The 18052-nt window shown below is 42.5% G+C and overlaps 3 protein-coding genes across 8 annotated transcripts in view; 1 reads left to right on the top strand and 2 right to left on the bottom strand.

Annotated features, from left to right (window-relative positions):
- Nucleotides 1-528: 528 nt before the first annotated feature.
- Nucleotides 529-5246, bottom strand: LOC129841282 (signal peptidase complex subunit 3). Its single transcript, XM_055909478.1, has 4 exons — nucleotides 5013-5246; nucleotides 3310-3460; nucleotides 1540-1655; nucleotides 529-1109 (listed from the first exon to the last, which is right to left on the bottom strand). The coding sequence occupies exons 1-4, from the start codon at nucleotides 5153-5155 to the stop codon at nucleotides 977-979; spliced, it is 543 nt and encodes a 180-aa protein (XP_055765453.1). The 5' UTR covers nucleotides 5156-5246; the 3' UTR covers nucleotides 529-976.
- Nucleotides 5247-6003: 757 nt separating this feature from the next.
- Nucleotides 6004-16044, top strand: LOC129840951 (ankyrin repeat and SOCS box protein 5-like). 2 transcript variants are annotated; one of them, XM_055909008.1, is made up of 8 exons: nucleotides 7646-8113; nucleotides 11968-12047; nucleotides 12754-12861; nucleotides 13037-13187; nucleotides 13360-13494; nucleotides 13832-14023; nucleotides 14356-14502; nucleotides 14572-16044. In XM_055909008.1, exons 1-7 carry the CDS (start codon nucleotides 7978-7980, stop codon nucleotides 14481-14483), a joined length of 930 nt encoding a protein of 309 aa, XP_055764983.1. In that variant the 5' UTR covers nucleotides 7646-7977; the 3' UTR covers nucleotides 14484-14502; nucleotides 14572-16044. The 2 variants fall into 2 exon arrangements, with proteins under 2 accessions (XP_055764984.1, XP_055764983.1); XM_055909009.1 differs by lacking the exon at nucleotides 7646-8113 and adding an exon at nucleotides 6004-6217 and having other exon boundaries at nucleotides 14356-16044.
- A 133-nt stretch (nucleotides 16045-16177) lies between these two features.
- LOC129840949 (WD repeat-containing protein 17-like) overlaps nucleotides 16178-18052 on the bottom strand; it is a 34929-nt gene continuing 33054 nt past the window's right edge. For all 5 annotated transcript variants that reach the window (XM_055909007.1, XM_055909003.1, XM_055909004.1 and 2 more), the window contains one exon: nucleotides 16178-18042. In XM_055909007.1, coding sequence (XP_055764982.1) covers nucleotides 17923-18042 — 120 coding nt within the window. In that variant the 3' untranslated portion in view covers nucleotides 16178-17922. The remainder of the gene's footprint in view (nucleotides 18043-18052) is intronic.

Below are 18052 nucleotides of genomic sequence, written 5' to 3'. Positions count from 1 at the left end.
GTGACTATGTTCAGTTATTTGGAGGCCATTTCAAACGATGACGTTGTAGCCATTATATTCATATACCATCATTTCAAAACATTATGAATAGAACAGATATTGTTTTATGGAACTCAATTATAATACATCGAAAATTATTCTATGGACCTATGTCCATCATTCTAAATGTGGCAACTCCTCTGAATGCTTCGGGTAAGTGGTAGGTTGTGTTTGTGGTTATATGGCGCCATCTATCAGTAAAATGTTAACATTAAATATGTTTTTTATTTAACTAGGCATGTCAGTTAAGAACAAATTCTTATTTACAATGACATTCTACCCAGACCAAACCTAGACGACGCTGGGCCAATTGTGCGCCGCCCTATGGGACTCCCAATCACGGCCAGATGTGATACAGCCTGGATTCGAACCAGGGACTGTAGTGATGCCTCTTACACTAAGATGCAGGGACTTAGATCGTTGTGCCACTCAGGAGCCCTTTTTAACCAATCCTCTTCCGCGTCTCTACTAATAACCAATCATACAGAATTATCTTTCAGATGGTTTTTATAAAAAAAGAAAGCAAAACCTACAGTGAACAAACAAAAACTTAAATTATCCAACGATTTCACATTGCCATTCATTATACAGGTACTGAGTACTACTGTAGAGTTACATGAAGCATGAGGAGTCCTGACTTTCTAGTTACTAAGTCCATCTCAGCAATGACTATTTAAACCAAGGATTACTAGCAGTCAAATCCTTGCTTCCTCACCTCTCTCAAAGTGCATTGAAGTAGAGGATCCAAGGTATCTCCTCTAATGAGCTTTGAGAGGAATTTAGGAAAAAAAGACAACGATTTCACTGCTGGCAACATTTAGACAGTCTTTTTCTGTGGCAGCATCAATGCAAAGGCATACAATTGAACCGTTCCCAAATGTACACTTTTATTAAAAGTCATAAAAGATGACACAACAAATACAAATGGTGGAACAGTTTAGTAGCTCTTGGTTGTCTCGTATGATTCAGGGAAGGGAACAGACATGTGGCCAGAGCCCATGACCAGGGGCAGGATCCCAGCGTTGGGCACCACGTTCCAGGACAGAGTCAGGGTGATGTTTTTGTTCGCCCTGGTGGAGAGATCACACAAAGGCCTTAAACGTCGTAGAGCATTCCTACAGTATTTCCATTCAAAAGACTGGAGGAGCGGGAGAGGTGCCAAAAGCGGTCCTATACTGCCCTCTGCTGCATACAAAGGGTGTTCCATAACTATTCAACATAATGTTGGACTAACAGGAAAAAAATATTTGTTTCTCTATGTAAAATCAGATGAAATTGTATTTGTCAGAGTTTACAGCAGGTTTAAAAAGTGTAGCAAAATGATTGTGTCGATGTGCCTTTTATACCTGCTGCAAACTGTATGTGACAATCTATTTGATTTGATTAAATAAAATGGCATCAAGACAGATTCCACACCGATGCTATATCAAAAACATGAATTGTTATGGTTAGGTTACTGGCGCCAGAATAAAAGTGAGAGGGTGAACAGAGGATGCTTACCGAAGGCCGTTTCCGTCATCGAAGAAGAAGTACTTGGACTTCATGTCTCGGAGGTTGAGCTTGGTGCTCTCTCCCCTTAGCACGATCTTATCCCACAGAACCACCTGGTTCAGGGCCTGGAAGAAAGCACACCGAGCCGCAGTTAAATATCACTAGTTGGCAGCCATTTTACCATTCACCTTCCTAGATGGCCTGATGCCAGATCTGTATCAAATCTAATTTTATTTGTCACATGAGCAGAACACAACAGGTGTAGACTTTTCTGTGAAATGCTTACTTACGGGGCCCTTTCCCAACAATGCAGCGTTAAAAAGCAAGAAACATTTACTAAAAATAAATACGGAAATAGTAACAATTAAATAACAACGAGACAATATACAAGTAGTACCGGTACGGAGTCAATGGGCAGGGATACGAGGTAGTTGAGGTAATATGTACATGTAGGTAGGGGTAAAAGTGACAAGGCAATCAGGATAGAAAATAAACAGAGTAGCAGCAGTGTGTGTCTATGTGTGTGTGGCGTCAATATGCATGTGTGTGTTTTGTGTGTGAGCATATGTAGTGTGTGTGTGTGTAATGGAGTGTCAGTAGTATGTGTGTGTGGGTAGAGTCCAGTAAGTGTCCATAGAGCTGGTGCAAGAGTCAGTGCAAAAAAGAAAAAAATATATATATTTAAAAGAGTGTGAAAAGAGTGTGAATGCAAATAGTCCAGCAGTCTTATGGCCCGCTTGCCATGCGGTAGCAGAGAGAACAGTCTATGACTAGGGTGGCTGGAGTCTTTGACAATTTTTGGGGCCTTTTTTTCCCCCACTGACACCCCCTGGTATAAAGGTCCTTGATGACAGGGAGCTTGGCCCCAGTGATATACTGGGCCGCACGCACTACCCTCTGTAGCGCCTTACGGTGGGTTGTCAAGCAGTTGCCATACCAAGCGGTGACGCAGCCAGTCGAGATGCTCTCAATGGTGCAGCTGTAGAACTCTTTGAGGATCTGAGGAACCATGCCAAATCTTTTCAGCCTCCTGAGGGGGAAGAGGCGTTGTCGTGCCTTCTTCATGACTGTGTATCAATTTCGTATAGTCAGAGTTTACATTGGACTATACAGCACAAACAGACCTGAGACCAACCCAGGCTACTTCTTAGGATACACTATTTATAAAATGTAACCCTTCAAACCATATTGCCTTCTACCAATTAATTGTGTGCGATCTGTAGAAGAACCAATGTGTCAACAGTGTGTGGCAACCAGCCTACCCGTTCCAAGAGGAGGAACGTGTGATAATGACCATTGATACACCATAAAGGAAAGAGGTCAGTTCTTACATTGCTCCTGGTGGTGTAGAAGTATGACTATTCTGCTGCAATTCTATATATATAGGGTCATCTACCTATAGAAGGTCATCCCTTCAGATTGGCTTTCATCAAGTATAATTTGTGTGATCTGTTGTTGTGGGAACTACCAAAGCAAGCCAAGGGAATCGTATGATAATTGATAGATCAACAGGAAAGAGAACAGGTCTGGGTTGTATTCATCACACCGATTTTGCAACAGAAACCGTTTAGTCGAAGCGGAAAACATTTTGCAACGAAAATTAGAGTTCGAAGATTGCCTTGGTCCTCCTTTCTATTGGATCATTTCAGGTAGGTACCTCCCCCCCCCCAAAAAAAAGAAAAAAAAATAAAAAATAAAAAGGTACCTCCCCGTTTGGTTCTTAAATGGTAAACCGTTACCGTTCCAAGACGTAATGTATACACCCGTTGTAACACTTACGTTGCTCTTGGTGGCGTACTCGGCAGACAAGTAGAGGAAGAGCTGCTTGACGTTCCAGTCAAATATGGGCTTTATGTCAGCAGAGAGGTCAAAGGTGATGAACCCCAGGTCACTTCTCTCCCTGGGTCCTGTGAAGTCATCCACATTTTTCCTGTCAAATGGTAAAGGCTGAGTTAGTTGTGTGCATTGCATCCTAGAATTATGCCAAGATATTTCTTTCACCACGTGGAACAATAAGCTGTCAAAATATCTGTTTTTTGTCTTGGCTACACCATAGATAGTAGTAGGCTACATTTACTTTATGGTTTCTGGCTGTACATTTAGCCAGCAGCATACCACCCTGCATACCACTGCTGGCTTGCTTCTGAAGCTAAGCAGGGTTGGTCCTGGTCAGTCCCTGGATGGGAGACCAGATGCTGCTGGAAGTGGTGTTGGAGGGCCAGTAGGAGGCACTCTTTCCTCTGGTCTAAAAAAAAAATATCCCAATGCCCCAGGGCAGTGATTGGGGACACTGCCCTGTGTAGGGTGCCGTCTTTCGGGTGTCCTGACTCTCTAAGGTCATTAAAGATCCCGTGGCACTTATCGTAAGAGTAGGGGTGTTAACCCCGGTGTCCTGGCTAAATTCCCAATCTGGCCCTCAAACCATCATGGTCACCTAATAATCCCCAGTTTACAATTGACTCATTCATCCCCCTCCTCTCCCCTGTAACTATTCCCCAGGTCGTTGCTGCAAATGAGAACGTGTTCTGTCAACTTACCTGGTAAAATAATAAAATAAAAATGTTCTCTAGCTACACTTTGCACTGTAGGGCTTGGTACAGCTACTAGAATGGCATACCACAGTTCAGTGAGCCCCCCCCCCCCCCCCCCCCCCCCCCCGCAAGGGGGGACAACAGCTAACTGCCTACAATTCTACACATTTTGCCATGTGGTAAAAAGAAACGTGCAGTTTTCTAGTTAATCTCATGCTATTTTACATATTTTGCCATGAGCCTGAGAGAAAATGTTGCTGTTTAAAAGTAATTTCCTGCAAATCTACACATATAACCACAAGGCAGAGAGAAAAAAAATTGCAGTTTTATAGCTAATCTCATGGTATTCTACACATTTTGCCATGAACATGTTGCAGTTTTACAGCTAATTTCCTGAAATTCAAAAAAGAAAAACTGTGCCATGGCTCATGATCTGTTCATATGCTAATGGTGGGAGTGGTGTAACCTTTATTTAACTCGGCAAGTCAGTTAATGACAAATTCTTATTTACAATTCTTATTTACAGTAAGGTCGGAAACATTTGATCTGCTGGCAGCTAGGTTACTGTTTGACAAAATATACCGCGCTGACGTGCTGTTACACTATTGGATACAATTTTGCAAGTAGCAGCAACTGGCATCCGGTCTGGCTGGCAGGCTACGTTGTAGCCAAAGACAAAAACAACTGTTGTTCATTGCTCAGGCAGTTTAATACACTGGTGTCTGTTAGATTGATTGGCGTCAATATTGCCATATGGACTCAATGATCTCCTCGAGCTAGCATTAGTTAGCACCATTGCAAAGACTCAAACACCGAGCTAGCTATGTAGCCAATTGAGACCAATAACTGTTTATACGAATACAAATGTGATAGATCACGGAGTGAAATATATCTAAACCAAAGCAATGCATGTTCACTGTTATTTAATAATAATAACTAGTCATCACTCACAGCATTACTCTCGAGACGTGGATATCCACCGGCACCCTCCGGTCTTTGAACGCCGTCGTGATAAAACAGCCAAACGTCAAAGCTGCCATCACGCTGAGCGAGAAAGCGAAGAGGGAATTTGCCCTCGACAACACTGTATTCATTTTGAAATACAATTATATTACGGTTTCACACACAACGATGCGGAACACTTCTAGCTGCAAAAGCAGGAAGTGTAGTTTGACACAACGAAATACGGAACAGGATGGTTTTTCCGTAATCGATGGAACATTAAAGTGAAACATTGCCGCCATGTGTTATGGAGGTGAACTAAAGTTCACACTACCAGTAACGGCTTGGAATTTCATGACAGTAGACAATTGACTGGATAATGTAATTTTGAAGTAAAAGTACATGAGTCAAGATAATGTTAAACCTCAAGAGAAGAAATGCTCAACACATTTTTGAACCTTTCTGAAGCATCACAACAAAATGGAACAAACCACAGGTCAACTAAGATTAAGGTCTGGGCTAGCTTTTTGTAACCACAGGTCACAGTCACAAAGCCCCTGGCTATAGCTGTACTGTATTCCCTGCCCTAGGGCTGCTGGCAGAGTCTAAATGGCCCTGGGCCTGTATCCACAAAGCGTCTGAGAGTAGGAGTGCTGATAGTGCTGATCTAGGTTCAGTGTTGCATTTTAGATCATAATGAATAAGAATACGTGGATAGGAGGGGCCTAAGCCTAGATCTGCACTCCTACTCTGAGACACTGTATGACTATGGGCCCCAGTTGTCCCACAGGCAGGCGGGCAGCGCTATAATACAGCTGCTCTCTCCAACTTATCCTATCTGGTCTCGACCCAGCTGCTGAGGGGAATTTCTGTGTCATTCTGGGCTGGCATATGACCCAGTACCAGAGTCAACACAACACAGATAGCCAGGCCCCCATTTAAATTTCCAAAACATTAGCAGCCAGCCACCGACAGCCAGGCAAGACATAAGCAAGGCTAGACAAGCAAGGAAGCAATGACTCCAAATGTGGATAGCCAGTCTTTTGGCACAGTACACTACTCCAATGTCTACCTCTCCATATTCGCTCTGTTTTGCATCAAGCTCTTTGTCAAGATCAGCCTGAATATTCTCACCCACTTCTACGTGGTGAAGGGGAATCGGAAGGAGGCTGCGCGCATTGCAGAAGAGTTTTATGATTTTGGACAAGAGCACAGTAAGTATCTGTTTCTGTGAAAGGCAACAGACTATTATTCTATAGTAGAGGTCATACACACACTTTCTACAGTAAAGTGTGTGTATTAGGGTATTCCAGCTTCCTAACTGCTCTGTGTCTGTAACATGCCAGGCAACTGTATCCAGTCTTCCCAGGAACTACTCAGCCTATCGTTGTGGCCGGGGACATTAGAAACACTTAGATACATTGTGTATTAGATATACTTTCTTCTTGATGTCTTTCAATGCTCTTTTCTTGATGAGGTACTGGGGGAAAGCACTGCATTGTAACAACCACACATGGGATGAGGGAAAAGACCCAGAACCTTTGGCATCATGATGACACGTTGGGTTGGCATGACAGAAGTCTCTGATTCAACATTGCTTCCGCCCTTAGCGTATTCCATGCACTGCAATCATCAAGTGATCTGATGAGATGACACAGGGAATGCACATTTTTATATTCAAACCATAGGTTTGCAGCTGTACGTGTTTGTATAATTGTGCATGCCCTTGGATGGGTGTCCTATCTAGGAGCTGTGCCCTTATTAAAATGCCACACAATTCATAGACAGTTTCTATCACAGCTGAGACTTGGCAGTTAGAGGCTGCAGCCTGTAGTCGCACTCCACGTAGGTTACGCACAGCGACTGTCAGCCAGGAATGTTTTGAGCTGAACAGAAGCATGTCAGAGAGAGGTTAGAGAGGCTCTAGCTTTCCATCCCCAAGTACAACTAGTTTAACTAGTCTATTTGATTTGAAAACCTATAGTAGGGCTTTTCAATTATGGCTCTGGAGAGACAAAATACCTATTAACTAGTTATTCAAATTCCCTTATAATCAAAGACTATTTCAGACCAGGGACATCAGGGATGTGAACTCTCTGGACAATCGATGACTGATCAATGAATTAACTACCAAAGAAAACCTGCATTATGTCCGTCCCTGAATTTTAACCTGACAATTATGACCTTATAACGTGACCAATGACGTTATAAACAGTATGTGGCTTTTTCACTTGAATATTGCAAGCAAATTATTGTTACATAAGCAACTAGGCATATTCAAAATAGCAAATACTATATTCCACTCAAAGGTCAAACGCTAGTATTTCAAACCATGCAGAATGAATCCTTTATGAACAGAACGGTTCCTAACCCTGAGACCAGCGGGGTAAAGGCTGTTCTGGTCTAAACCATTTCTTAACCTCTGATAAAAATAGCAGGGTGTCACTGCCACAGCCACCACATTCTCTCATCCCCTCAGTCGTCTCTCTCTCGCGCTCGCTCTCTCTCTCTCTCTCTCTCTCTCTCTCTCTTCGCCATATCACAATATATCCTACCCCCCACACCTTCTTATCCTTCTTATTGTCCGCTCTCTCTCTCTCTCTCTCTCTCTCTCTCTCTCTCTCTCTCTCTCTCTCTCTCTCTCTCTCTCTCTCTCTCTCTCTCTCTCTCTCTCTCTCTCTCTCTCTCTCTTCACCCCATCACAATATATCCTACCCCCCACACATTCTTATCCTTCTTATCGTTTTCTCTCTCTCTCTCTCTCTCTCTCTCTCTCTCTCTCTCTCTCTCTCTCTCTCTCTCTCTCTCTCTCTCTCTCTCTCTCTCTCTCTCTAACTCCTTCTCTGCCTGTTCATGTTATTGTGGTGCTTGTCCATGGCAGTGAAACGACAACAAGTCGAGCAGCCAATCAGAGAGCAGGATTTAGACTGGATCATGGTGCACTGTGGTGCGGGGACAGATAGCTGATGTAAACATGCCTGAAGTTCCATCTGCAGAGAGCTCGAGCGAGCAGCAGCCAGAAAACACGTCGAGGAAAAGAACGTTAGACAACACAGACGATTACACCGCAAAAAAGAAACAATGCTGCTGGGGTATTTTAACTAGCCAAGGTCAGTAGCGTTTTACGCACACACAATTGCGTATTTTGCGCACTGGGTGAGTGCGTCTCGGACTGTCACAGTGCAATGTTATTATAGGACTCCTGTGCTGTTCGTGTCAAGTTTGAGGTAGAGAGAGGGGTTGACATAGAAATGTTTCGTGAAAAAGGCACCTGTTTTTGGAACATTCTCATAGGATCCAGCCTATTTGGGACTGTGCTATAGCATGTGAAATTAAGCTCTATGATATAAGAATACCATGACATAATCAAACAAACGCCTTGGACACATCTGGTCAAATGGGTCCCTAGAGCAGTCGAGTACTTATCTGACTGATGTGAATACAGATCCATACATCTTACATCATAACACAAATACGTTTATTTATTTAACACATACTTTATTAGTATTATTACTAGGCCTATGTGTAGTAGTAGGCCTTAGGGTATGTGTCTATTAAAGTTTAATAATGACTGGCCTACAACAGCTAAATCTACCATGTACTCTCATGACTCTCACACAAGACAATAAGAGTATGACCTTTGAACTGGACTAAGCAGCAGCTTCAGACAATTAAACCGGATTATATCTCTTTAACAGCTATATCCAATCTAAACAGTAGCTGGGTCACATTAGGGTTGTTTCTGCTTGATTACTAATTGACTTTGACATCCAAATGTTTAACATGCAATAGTTTGTTATTTAAGCAGAATAAATAAACAGAAATACAAATTGAAGATATTATAGGCATTTCTGCTTCCTCCTGTTATTGCTTAGTGTGGCAAAGTGTAGCCTTAAGCGAAAACAAAAGTCACATGTTCAGTGCACTGTTGCAATATACATGAGAGCTACCATTTTATCCTGCTAGAATAGAGACACCATGTGCTGTCCGAATGAGAATAATGAGCTTCAGCCGCACCAGGCAACCAGCTATAGAGGATCAGGACTGTGGGAAAAGTTGGCTGAGTTCCTGGAGAAAAGAGAGAAAATAGAGAGAGGGGGATTCCAGGTTGCTGTTGTGACTGGAATTAACTACTTACTGTGGCTCTAACATGTGCTTCCTAAGAATAGCTTCCAAACTCTACTTCTCTCTGCACCAGTGGTGGTCCTCAGTGGCACCTGTTGTTATGCTATGTATACCTTGAAAGAGGGCTCTCGGTTATTGTCCTTTCCCCCAAAAAATATCTATCAAAATCAATGTCAATTTGCAACAACAAAAAACAAATATACAGTATTTTAGTTGTCCTATTCATCATAAAACATAGTAGCAACAAAAGGCCATTTCAGTGTACTACATGAACTTGTCAGGTGATGCAGATGCCCTTCCAAAGATGGCCGGCACAGTCACAGCTCTGTCTGTGTGAATCCATGCAGTGACAACAAGTCCCTTCATTACAGTAACAGTACAGTAGGTGACAGGCGCCCTCTTCTCCTACCGGCAGCAATGTCATATACATATCAATGGCTAGATGTTCCGTGGGGAGACGGAGACATGGGTATGTAGTATTGAATATTGCACTGCATTGCTGTGTGATGTTTATTTTTAATTAAAAAAAATATTTCACCTTTATTTAACCAGGTAAGCTAGTTGAGAGCAAGTTCTCATTTGCAACTGCGACCTGGCCAAGATAAAGCAAAGCAGTTCGACACATACAACAACACAGAGTTACACATGGAATTAACAAACATACAATCAATAATACAGTAGAAAAAGCTATATACAGCAGACAATAAATAGGCCGTGGTGGTGAAGTAATTACAATATAGCAATTAAACACTGGAATGGTAGAATGTGCAGAAGATGAATGTGTAAGTAGAGATACTGGGGTGCAAAGGAGCAAGATAAATAAATACAGTATGGGGATGAGGTAGATTGGATGGGCTATTTACAGATGAGCTATGTATAGGTGCAGTGATCTGTAGGCTGCTCTGACAGCTGGTGCTTAAAGCTAGTGAGGGAGGTAAGAGTCTCCAGCTTTAGTGATTTTTGCAGTTTGTTCCAGTCATTGGCAGCAGAGAACTGTAAGGAGAGGCGGCCGAAGGAAGAATTGGCTTTGGGGGTGACCAGTGAGAAATACCTGCTGGAGCCCTTGCTACGGGTGGGTGCTGCTATGGTGACCAGTGAGCTGAGAAAAGGCGTGGCTTTACCTAGCAGAGACTTGTAGATGACCTGGAGCCAGTGGGTTTGGCGACGAGTGTGAAGCGAGGGCCAGCCAACGAGAGCGTACAGGTCGCAGTGGTGGGTAGTATATGGGGCTTTGGTGACAAAACGGATGGCACTGTGGTAGACTGCATCCAATTTGTTGAGTAGAGTGTTGGAGGCTATTTTGTAAATTACATCGCCGAAGTTGAGGATTGGTAGGAAAGTCAGTTTTACGAGGGTATGTTTGGCAGCATGCGTGAAGGATGCTTTGTTGCGAAATAGGAAGCCCGATTCTAGATTTAATTTTGGATTGGAAATGTTTAATGTGAGTCTGGAAGGAGAGTTTATAGTCTAACCAGACACCTAGGTTTTTGTAGTTGTCCACATATTCTACGTCAGAATCGTCCAGAGTAGTGATGCTGGACGAGCGGGCAGGTGCAGGCAGCGATCGGTTGAAGAGCATGCATTTAGTTTTACTTGCATTTAAGAGCATTTAAGGCCACAGAAGGAGCGTTGTATGGCATTGAAGCTCATCTGGAGGTTAGTTAACACAGTGTCCAAAGAAGGGCCAGAGGTACAGAATGGTGTCGTCTGCGTAGAGGTGGATCAAAGAATCACCAGCAGCAATCTGATGTATACAGAGAAGAGAGTCGGCCCGAGAATGTAACCCTGTGGCACCCCCATAGAGACTGCCAGAGGTGCGGACAACAGGCCCTCCGATGTGAAAGTATTGCTGACATTTTATTATACTCAAGGCTCCCTCAAAAAGAAACTCATATCTTAATAGGATTTCACCTGAATAAAGGATTAATTAAATAATAATAAAAACACCTAAATATTGTTCTCTGACGTGGATGGTAGTGTTGTTGGGTGTGTAGGGAGAGACTGAGCTCTGCTCTGCCAGTTGTACAAGGCTATGCCTGCCAGTTGTACAAGGCTGTGCCTGCCAGTTATACAAGGCTGTGCCTGCCAGTTGTACAAGGCTATGCCTGCCAGATGTGAAAGGCTATGCCTGCCAGTTGTACAAGGCTGTGCCTGCCAGTTGTACAAGGCTGTGCCTGCCAGTTGTACAAGGCTGTGCCTGCCAGTTGTACAAGGCTGTGCCTGCCAGTTGTACAAGGCTGTGCCTGCCAGTTGTACAAGGCTGTGCCTGCCAGTTGTACAAGGCTATGTCTGCCAGTTGTACAAGGCTATGTCTGCCAGTTGTACAAGACTGTGCCTGCCAGTTGTACAAGGCTATGCCTGCCAGTTGTACAAGGCTATGCCTGCCAGTTGTACAAGGCTATGCCTGCCAGTTGTACAAGGCTGTGCCTGCCAGATGGCCTGCTTGGTTGAGCAACAGTTATATATAGTTCCATCCACACTGTAAGAGAGTGAAAATCTATCCAGCGCTCTGTGATATTAGTGACAGCTGTGACAACTGGGTTTCAGTTTTCTGAACATATGAACATGGATAGTGGACTGGTACTACTAGCTTTTGGGAAGTAATTCTAGATGAGGATTACGGTAATGATTGAATAATAAGGATACCGACAGAGAGTGAAGGCTATGATGAATGCTGTCATTGTATCAGACTTGAATGGGAATGTGCTGGTTATATATATATATTTGTGGATGTGACCATCAAGAGCTTGTATGATAGTGAAGGGCTGTCACTGTAAACCTATGACTGTAATGTGTGTTGTTTTGGAGAGGCTCAGTGTTTTGTCTGTCCCTCTCCCAGGGTCATGGGCGGACCGGTCCCCTCTCCACGAGGCAGCGTGTCAGGGCCGTCTCCTGGCCCTCAGGACCCTACTCTCACAGGTGAGTCACACACAGAGGGGCGGGGCACCACAACGCAAAGATTTCTGGTCAATTGTTTATACAGCGTTAAGACAGAGGAACTTTTTAAAACCTTTATATAAAATAAAATGCTGATGCGCTTTCTGTACATTCCAGATAAGATACATATATGTTTGCCATTTTCGCTCGTAGTCAGATTTCCAAAAGTTTATTTGGGTAGTCCATCTGTAGACTGTCAGTAATATTTCAATTATCTATCTACTAACTTTAGCGTTAACCCTAATCTTAACCCTTATCCTAAACCTAAACCCAACCCTAACCCTAGACCTAACCTTAACCCTCACTCTACACTATCTAGGAACTAAAAAGGGTTCTTCGCCTGTTCCCATAGGAGAACCCTTTGAAAAACCCATTTTTGCTTCCAGGTAAAACCCTTTTGGTTCCAGGTAGAACCTTTTTACACAAAGGATTCTACATGGAACCCTAAAGAGTTCTACCTGGAACCATAATTATTTATACTATGGACACAGCATTGGAACCATTTTGGAACCCTTTTTTCTAAGAGTGTAACCCGTATTGGAAACCTAACTGTAACCTTAGCAAGCAGCTGCTTATCAACAGACAGTGTGTTGATAGTATGACCATCTGTAGAGCATTTACACAAAATAAAGTGTAGGGAAAGTGAGACCCATATAATGAATGCAAACATATCTTGTTGTCATCCCAGGGTTACAACGCAAACATCCCTACCATAGACCATGTGACGCCGTTGCATGAGGCTTGCCTGTCAGACCACGCGTCATGCGCCAAGGCGCTTATTGCAGCTGGTGCCAATGTAAGTCATGACCAAATGGACGCACACACAAACACATACACTCCACGTCAGAACGAGACATCATTAGGCTGTGGCAGCAACTCCTCTTTTTACATTCCGATTGACTTGTCTTTGTTGTAACTTTGTAACTTATATACACATGGTTTTCTGACAATGCTCCCATCTATCTGATCAGGTAAATGCCACCACCATTGATGGGGTGACGCCGCTGTTCAATGCCTGCTCGGCGGGCAGTGCCACCTGTACAGAGGTACTGCTTGAAAACGGAGCCAAGCCCCAGTCAGAGATATGCCAGCCCTCGCCCATACACGAAGCCTCCAGCAAAGGTACTGCCGTCGCAGGATATGTGTGTCATACACATAGCTGTCACTTTACTGTGAGGTTTTGAAATACTCTGGCTGTAATTTTAGTATGTTTCCCCCCTCTATTCTAAGATGAGACTACTGAATGCGTTTCTGAATGAGAGTATCCTGGTAACACAGGACGTATTGTGTGTAGGCAGAATTGCTTGTCTGGAGGCTCTGATCACATGGGGAGCAGACGTGGACTATGATATTCCTCACCTAGGAACCCCCCTGTACATCGCCTGCATCTCCTCAGGACTCCAGTGCACACAGAAACTCCTCGATGGAGGTCAGTAACTAACCAGACACTTTGGTCCTAACTTCAAATGATCTCTCCCATTGACAACAATGCATTTTTGATTTTATTTTTACGATTCATCCGTTTGTACTTTTTTTTGTATTCTGGATTTACTAAGGAAAGGTATGTATGTCACGGGACATTGTGTTACCTGATGCAGTACTCACAAACACGAAGCGTGTTGAGGAGGGAGAATATATTGAAACTGAGTGAAACGGGAAGGAACTACACAAACGATAGATTCATAGATTCATGTTTTCTGTTGCAAACCATTTTGCTACAGTGTGACCTACTGAACAAAACCAATGTTGTCTGGTTTGCTCCACAGGGGCCAATGTGCAGAAGGGCAGGTTCCTGGAGAGCCCGCTCCATGCAGCAGCTCAGAAGGACTGTACTGAGATCATCAATGTGTTGTTAGAGTTTGGAGCGAACATTAACGCTAAAAACCTAGAGCTGAAGAGACCGGTGGAGTCAGCCCCACCTAACAGCGCAGCAGAGGAGACGTTACTGCTGCATGAAGGTAAGATTATGCTCAGTTCACATGGGAATATTAGCCTGATTCCAGATCAGTTTGTACTGTATAACTAACTCATATGTTTGTTTTAATGCCAAACTTGTGGTCTGATTAGAAACCGATACTGAAGTTTCGTGATACTAATTCTGATCTGGGACCAGTTTAGGAAATATCTCCATTTAGCTGGTGGGAAGAAGTCAGAATCCCTTGTAAAACATTGCTATTTGGATTATAAAAGTGGATGATATTGAGGCTGTCTTGGATTAATCAGATAATCTCTATATCTCTTGCTCTCTCTCTCACTCTCTCTCTCTCTCTCGGTCTCTCTCTCTCTGCAGCAACACCCCAGTCACTATGTCAGCTGTGTCGTCTCAGTATCAGAGATTATATGGGCCGATCTCGACTACACCTCATCCCTCAGCTACACCTCCCCAACCTTCTCAAACGCTTCCTCCAGTACAGATAGAACACAACGCGCTCTCTCTTTCTGTCTCTGTCCGTCTCTCTGTCTGTTGCTTTTTCCCTTCCCTCTGTTTCTCTCTGTCTTCCTCTCTCTCTCTTTCTGTCTCTGTCCGTCTCTCTGTCTGTTGCTCTTTCCCTTCCCTCTCTGTCTTCCTCTCTCTCTCTTTCTGTCTCTGTCCATCTCTCTGTCTGTTGCTTTTTCCCTTCCCTCTGTTTCTCTCTGTCTTCCTCCTCCTCTCTTTCTAAAGGAGAGCATCGTCATAATAGAGGATATCCTTTATCCCATCCTCTCTCTTTCTTTCTCTCTGTTTCTCTCTCCATCCATCTTTATCATCAAGTGAATTTTTGTATCACCCACCGAACCTTATTTCTTTTTAACCCAGAACCTCAAACGCACCGAATCCCTCCCATTCACTGACATCTGTTTTAACTGTCTCTCTGAAGCACCTACGCGCATGGTCATGTAAATGTGTATATTCTGTTACATTGACCAAAACAAGAGTTTGAATGCTCAAAATAACTAAATATTAACACTGCGTAATACTGTGTTATTGGTCCTTGTTAAAATGACACCCCCACTGCGGTGATCGTTGTGATCCCAACTTGTCAGAACGTTGTCTGTAAAGATGTGTATTGGTGTATATCATGTTTTTCTGCACATTACTATCTAAGTCAAGTGGATCATCTGCATGTCACTTTGGTTTTGTATCCAATAATCCTGTGCACGCCATACGTTTAACTGCCTAATATTCATTGGCCCAAATAATGAAAGGGGTCATTGAATGTTTAATGTAATGTATAACATAATGTACTTTAATGTACACATATTGAATGTTATGTCATCTTGATTGAATGAGCTGCCTTTATGCTACCAATGATGTAAACAAGAGAACATCATGTACTTTAATGTACAGTGTTATCTTGCTTGCATCATTGGTAGCATATATTTTTATTTATTTTATTTCACCCTTATTTTACCAGGTAAGTTGAGTGAGATCACATTCTCATTTACAACAACGACCTGGGGAATAGTTACAGGGGAGAGGAGAGGGGATGAATGAGACAATTGTAAGCTGGAGATGATTAGGTGACTATGATGGTATGTGGGCCAGATTGGGAATTTAGCCAGGACACTGGGGTTAACACCCCTACTCTTACGATAAGTACCATGCGCTCTTTAGTGACCACAGAGAGTCAGGACACCCGTTTAAACGTCACATCCGAAAGACGGATATATGCAGCTCATTCATTACACATTGACATGTGTACATTAGAGATTCAATGACTCCTTGTAATTCCCCGATAATGTGGAAGAAGTAAAAAATATTTAAAGTGATACCATGATAATTTGATTGTGTCTGTCCTATATGAGGCTCTTATGCTAATCAGATGTACTGTGAATAATATTGTATTTCAATAATTTTCTTATATAATATTAGCCAACTAATATATTAACGTGACATGTATATGCATAACTCACTGAAAAATGTACAGTATTTTGCCAAAACTCATTTCACATACCTCTCACCTGTTTCACTCTAATAAATCAGAAGGTTATTCCATGATGTGGTTGTCTTGGAGATTATACTACTTGAATTTTTCGGCTGTGGTTTAGTTCAGGCGTTTTTTCTTTTTGTAGACTTTTTCATTTAGTCTACAATACTAGATGGTGTTTTGTAAAATGACTCACTTTCTCAATTGATTTAGAAGATCCTTTACCTTTTCCATGAATCAAAACTCAAATATATCCTGCTTACAAATTGTACATGTTTACATTGGTATCGTCTTTATGTTACAAAACTAACATGTTGATATTTTCATGAACACATTTTATAAACTGCAATGGCAGTACAAACAAACTGTACATATGTCAATAAGTAAAACATAATCAATAAATACACATGTAAATAAATGCATTTGAAGATAATTTAAGTATAGGTGGAAAACTAATATCAATACATTATTTTTTTTTTAATTACAACACTTGTATAAATTATCTGAATAAATGTTTGTTTCATTAAGCAGAAGGAAGAAAACCTCTTGTTTTAAATGAATGTACCTACTTACCAATATACTGTATGTTGCAGTGAAAGAGTTTTCTACTTTAAGGCACAACCTTCAGGTATTACATTTTTTTAAATGATTAATAAGCCTATTTATTCAAGTCTGTGTTTCAAAGGCAAAATGATTCTCAAATATTGCCTTTTTATCACAGCTTTCTGTTTAGCATATAAGCTAGCTAGTCTTAGCAAGTTGTCACCGTCTGCCAAATTGTGATAGTAATAATGAATTCCATGCAGAAGCTTGTCATCATTATGAAATCACTACAAATTCTGCAGTCAGGTGATGGCTACGAATTATTATGACGCGGTAATGTTGACGAGACAGAGACATTCTAAAGCATCGAACCCACCATAGAATATGAGTTTTAATTCTATGGATCCAGTATCGTAACAGCTATTACACTTGCAAGTCTCTAGCCGTGTACAGTACCAACTACCGCCCCTTCTAGCTAGCAACTGTGATCCCTGAAACAGGGCTGCGCAACTCAACAGGAAGTACAGTCTTATGTACAATACAAGAACCTATTCACAAGTTAATCGACAGCTTTACATGTCCACATCCTTTTTTTTGTTGGTCCAGCAGAAGTCTAATACATTCACAGTCAAACACAGTACTGTACAGACACGATGCTGCTAAGCTGTTTTAATGCGAAAGCAATCAAGTCCTACGTCAATTATTTAATTGATTGATGCTAAGCTTAATAAAAGGCTAACAGGTACGTTTCTCTGTATTTGTTTGCTTTCGATCAACTACCACTGTAAGCCTACATCATCATACGCTTTGCTCTTGTACATGTATGTGTGCGGGCTGGTTTCTGTAACTGACAGAAATGATGATGCAACATGGCGCAACGTTAAACCAACAGTAATACAACACAAATATGGTATTCATCAATCAAATGATGCTGGTGCTATGACCATGGGCATTGTAAGAATCACATAGCTCGTCGACTTGTCTGTCTTGGTACTGATGTGCACGTGACGGTGTGTCTAAAACAAGACAGCCGTACTACAATGGTCCCGCTCCTACATAGAAACACTATAACCCGTTTCAACCACGCGAACCCTCTTTGTCAGTGTTTAAGTACGGCAACACGTTTTCTATGAGAAGCTGTAACACTGTTGACTGGATGACATGTGGTGCACACATTGTAAACCACATAGAAAAAGCACATAGTGGAGAGAACTCATTTTAAGCATCCTTCCTTCCATCTCTCTTCTTTCGTTCTGGAACGTCCATCCCTTCTTCCTTCTTTCTCTCAGGAAGAGCAGGTGTCGGTCCTGACGTCGCCCTTTTACCGTCGTGTGACCTTGGCCTCGGAGGCTGACCAATCAAAGGCTATTAGTCCTGTAGCCCATCCTCGTTGGCTAGGCTGGCTCTTAGAAGGGGTTGAGACGGACACCCGTCCCCAGAGGTGAGAAAGGGTTCACTTTGGCCCACATAAGGGCGTCGTTCAATGATATGGCCGATTTACCGTCCTCAAGGAAAAACACAGGGCCCTGAGTGAAG

The sequence above is a fragment of the Salvelinus fontinalis genome, chromosome 42 (genome assembly GCF_029448725.1).
Source record: "Salvelinus fontinalis isolate EN_2023a chromosome 42, ASM2944872v1, whole genome shotgun sequence".
Classification (NCBI taxonomy): domain Eukaryota; kingdom Metazoa; phylum Chordata; class Actinopteri; order Salmoniformes; family Salmonidae; genus Salvelinus; species Salvelinus fontinalis.
This window is presented reverse-complemented; position numbering and strand designations above follow the sequence as displayed.

What these genes read in the sequence shown, in the direction of transcription:
- LOC129841282 (XM_055909478.1), bottom strand. Translation starts at nt 5,155, where the DNA reads ATGAATACAGTGTTGTCGAGGGCAAATTCCCTCTTCGCTTTCTCGCTC. An exon ending in CACGTCTCGAGAGTAATGCT is followed by an intron (nt 3,461 to 5,012) that starts GTGAGTGATGAC and finishes ACCATTTGACAG; the next exon opens with GAAAAATGTGGATGACTTCA. An exon ending in GATGACGGAAACGGCCTTCG is followed by an intron (nt 1,110 to 1,539) that starts GTAAGCATCCTC and finishes TCTCTCCACCAG; the next exon opens with GGCGAACAAAAACATCACCC.
- LOC129840951 (XM_055909009.1), top strand. Translation starts at nt 6,019, where the DNA reads ATGACTCCAAATGTGGATAGCCAGTCTTTTGGCACAGTACACTACTCC. An exon ending in TCAGGACCCTACTCTCACAG is followed by an intron (nt 12,048 to 12,753) that starts GTGAGTCACACA and finishes TTGTCATCCCAG; the next exon opens with GGTTACAACGCAAACATCCC. An exon ending in ACAGAAACTCCTCGATGGAG is followed by an intron (nt 13,495 to 13,831) that starts GTCAGTAACTAA and finishes TTTGCTCCACAG; the next exon opens with GGGCCAATGTGCAGAAGGGC.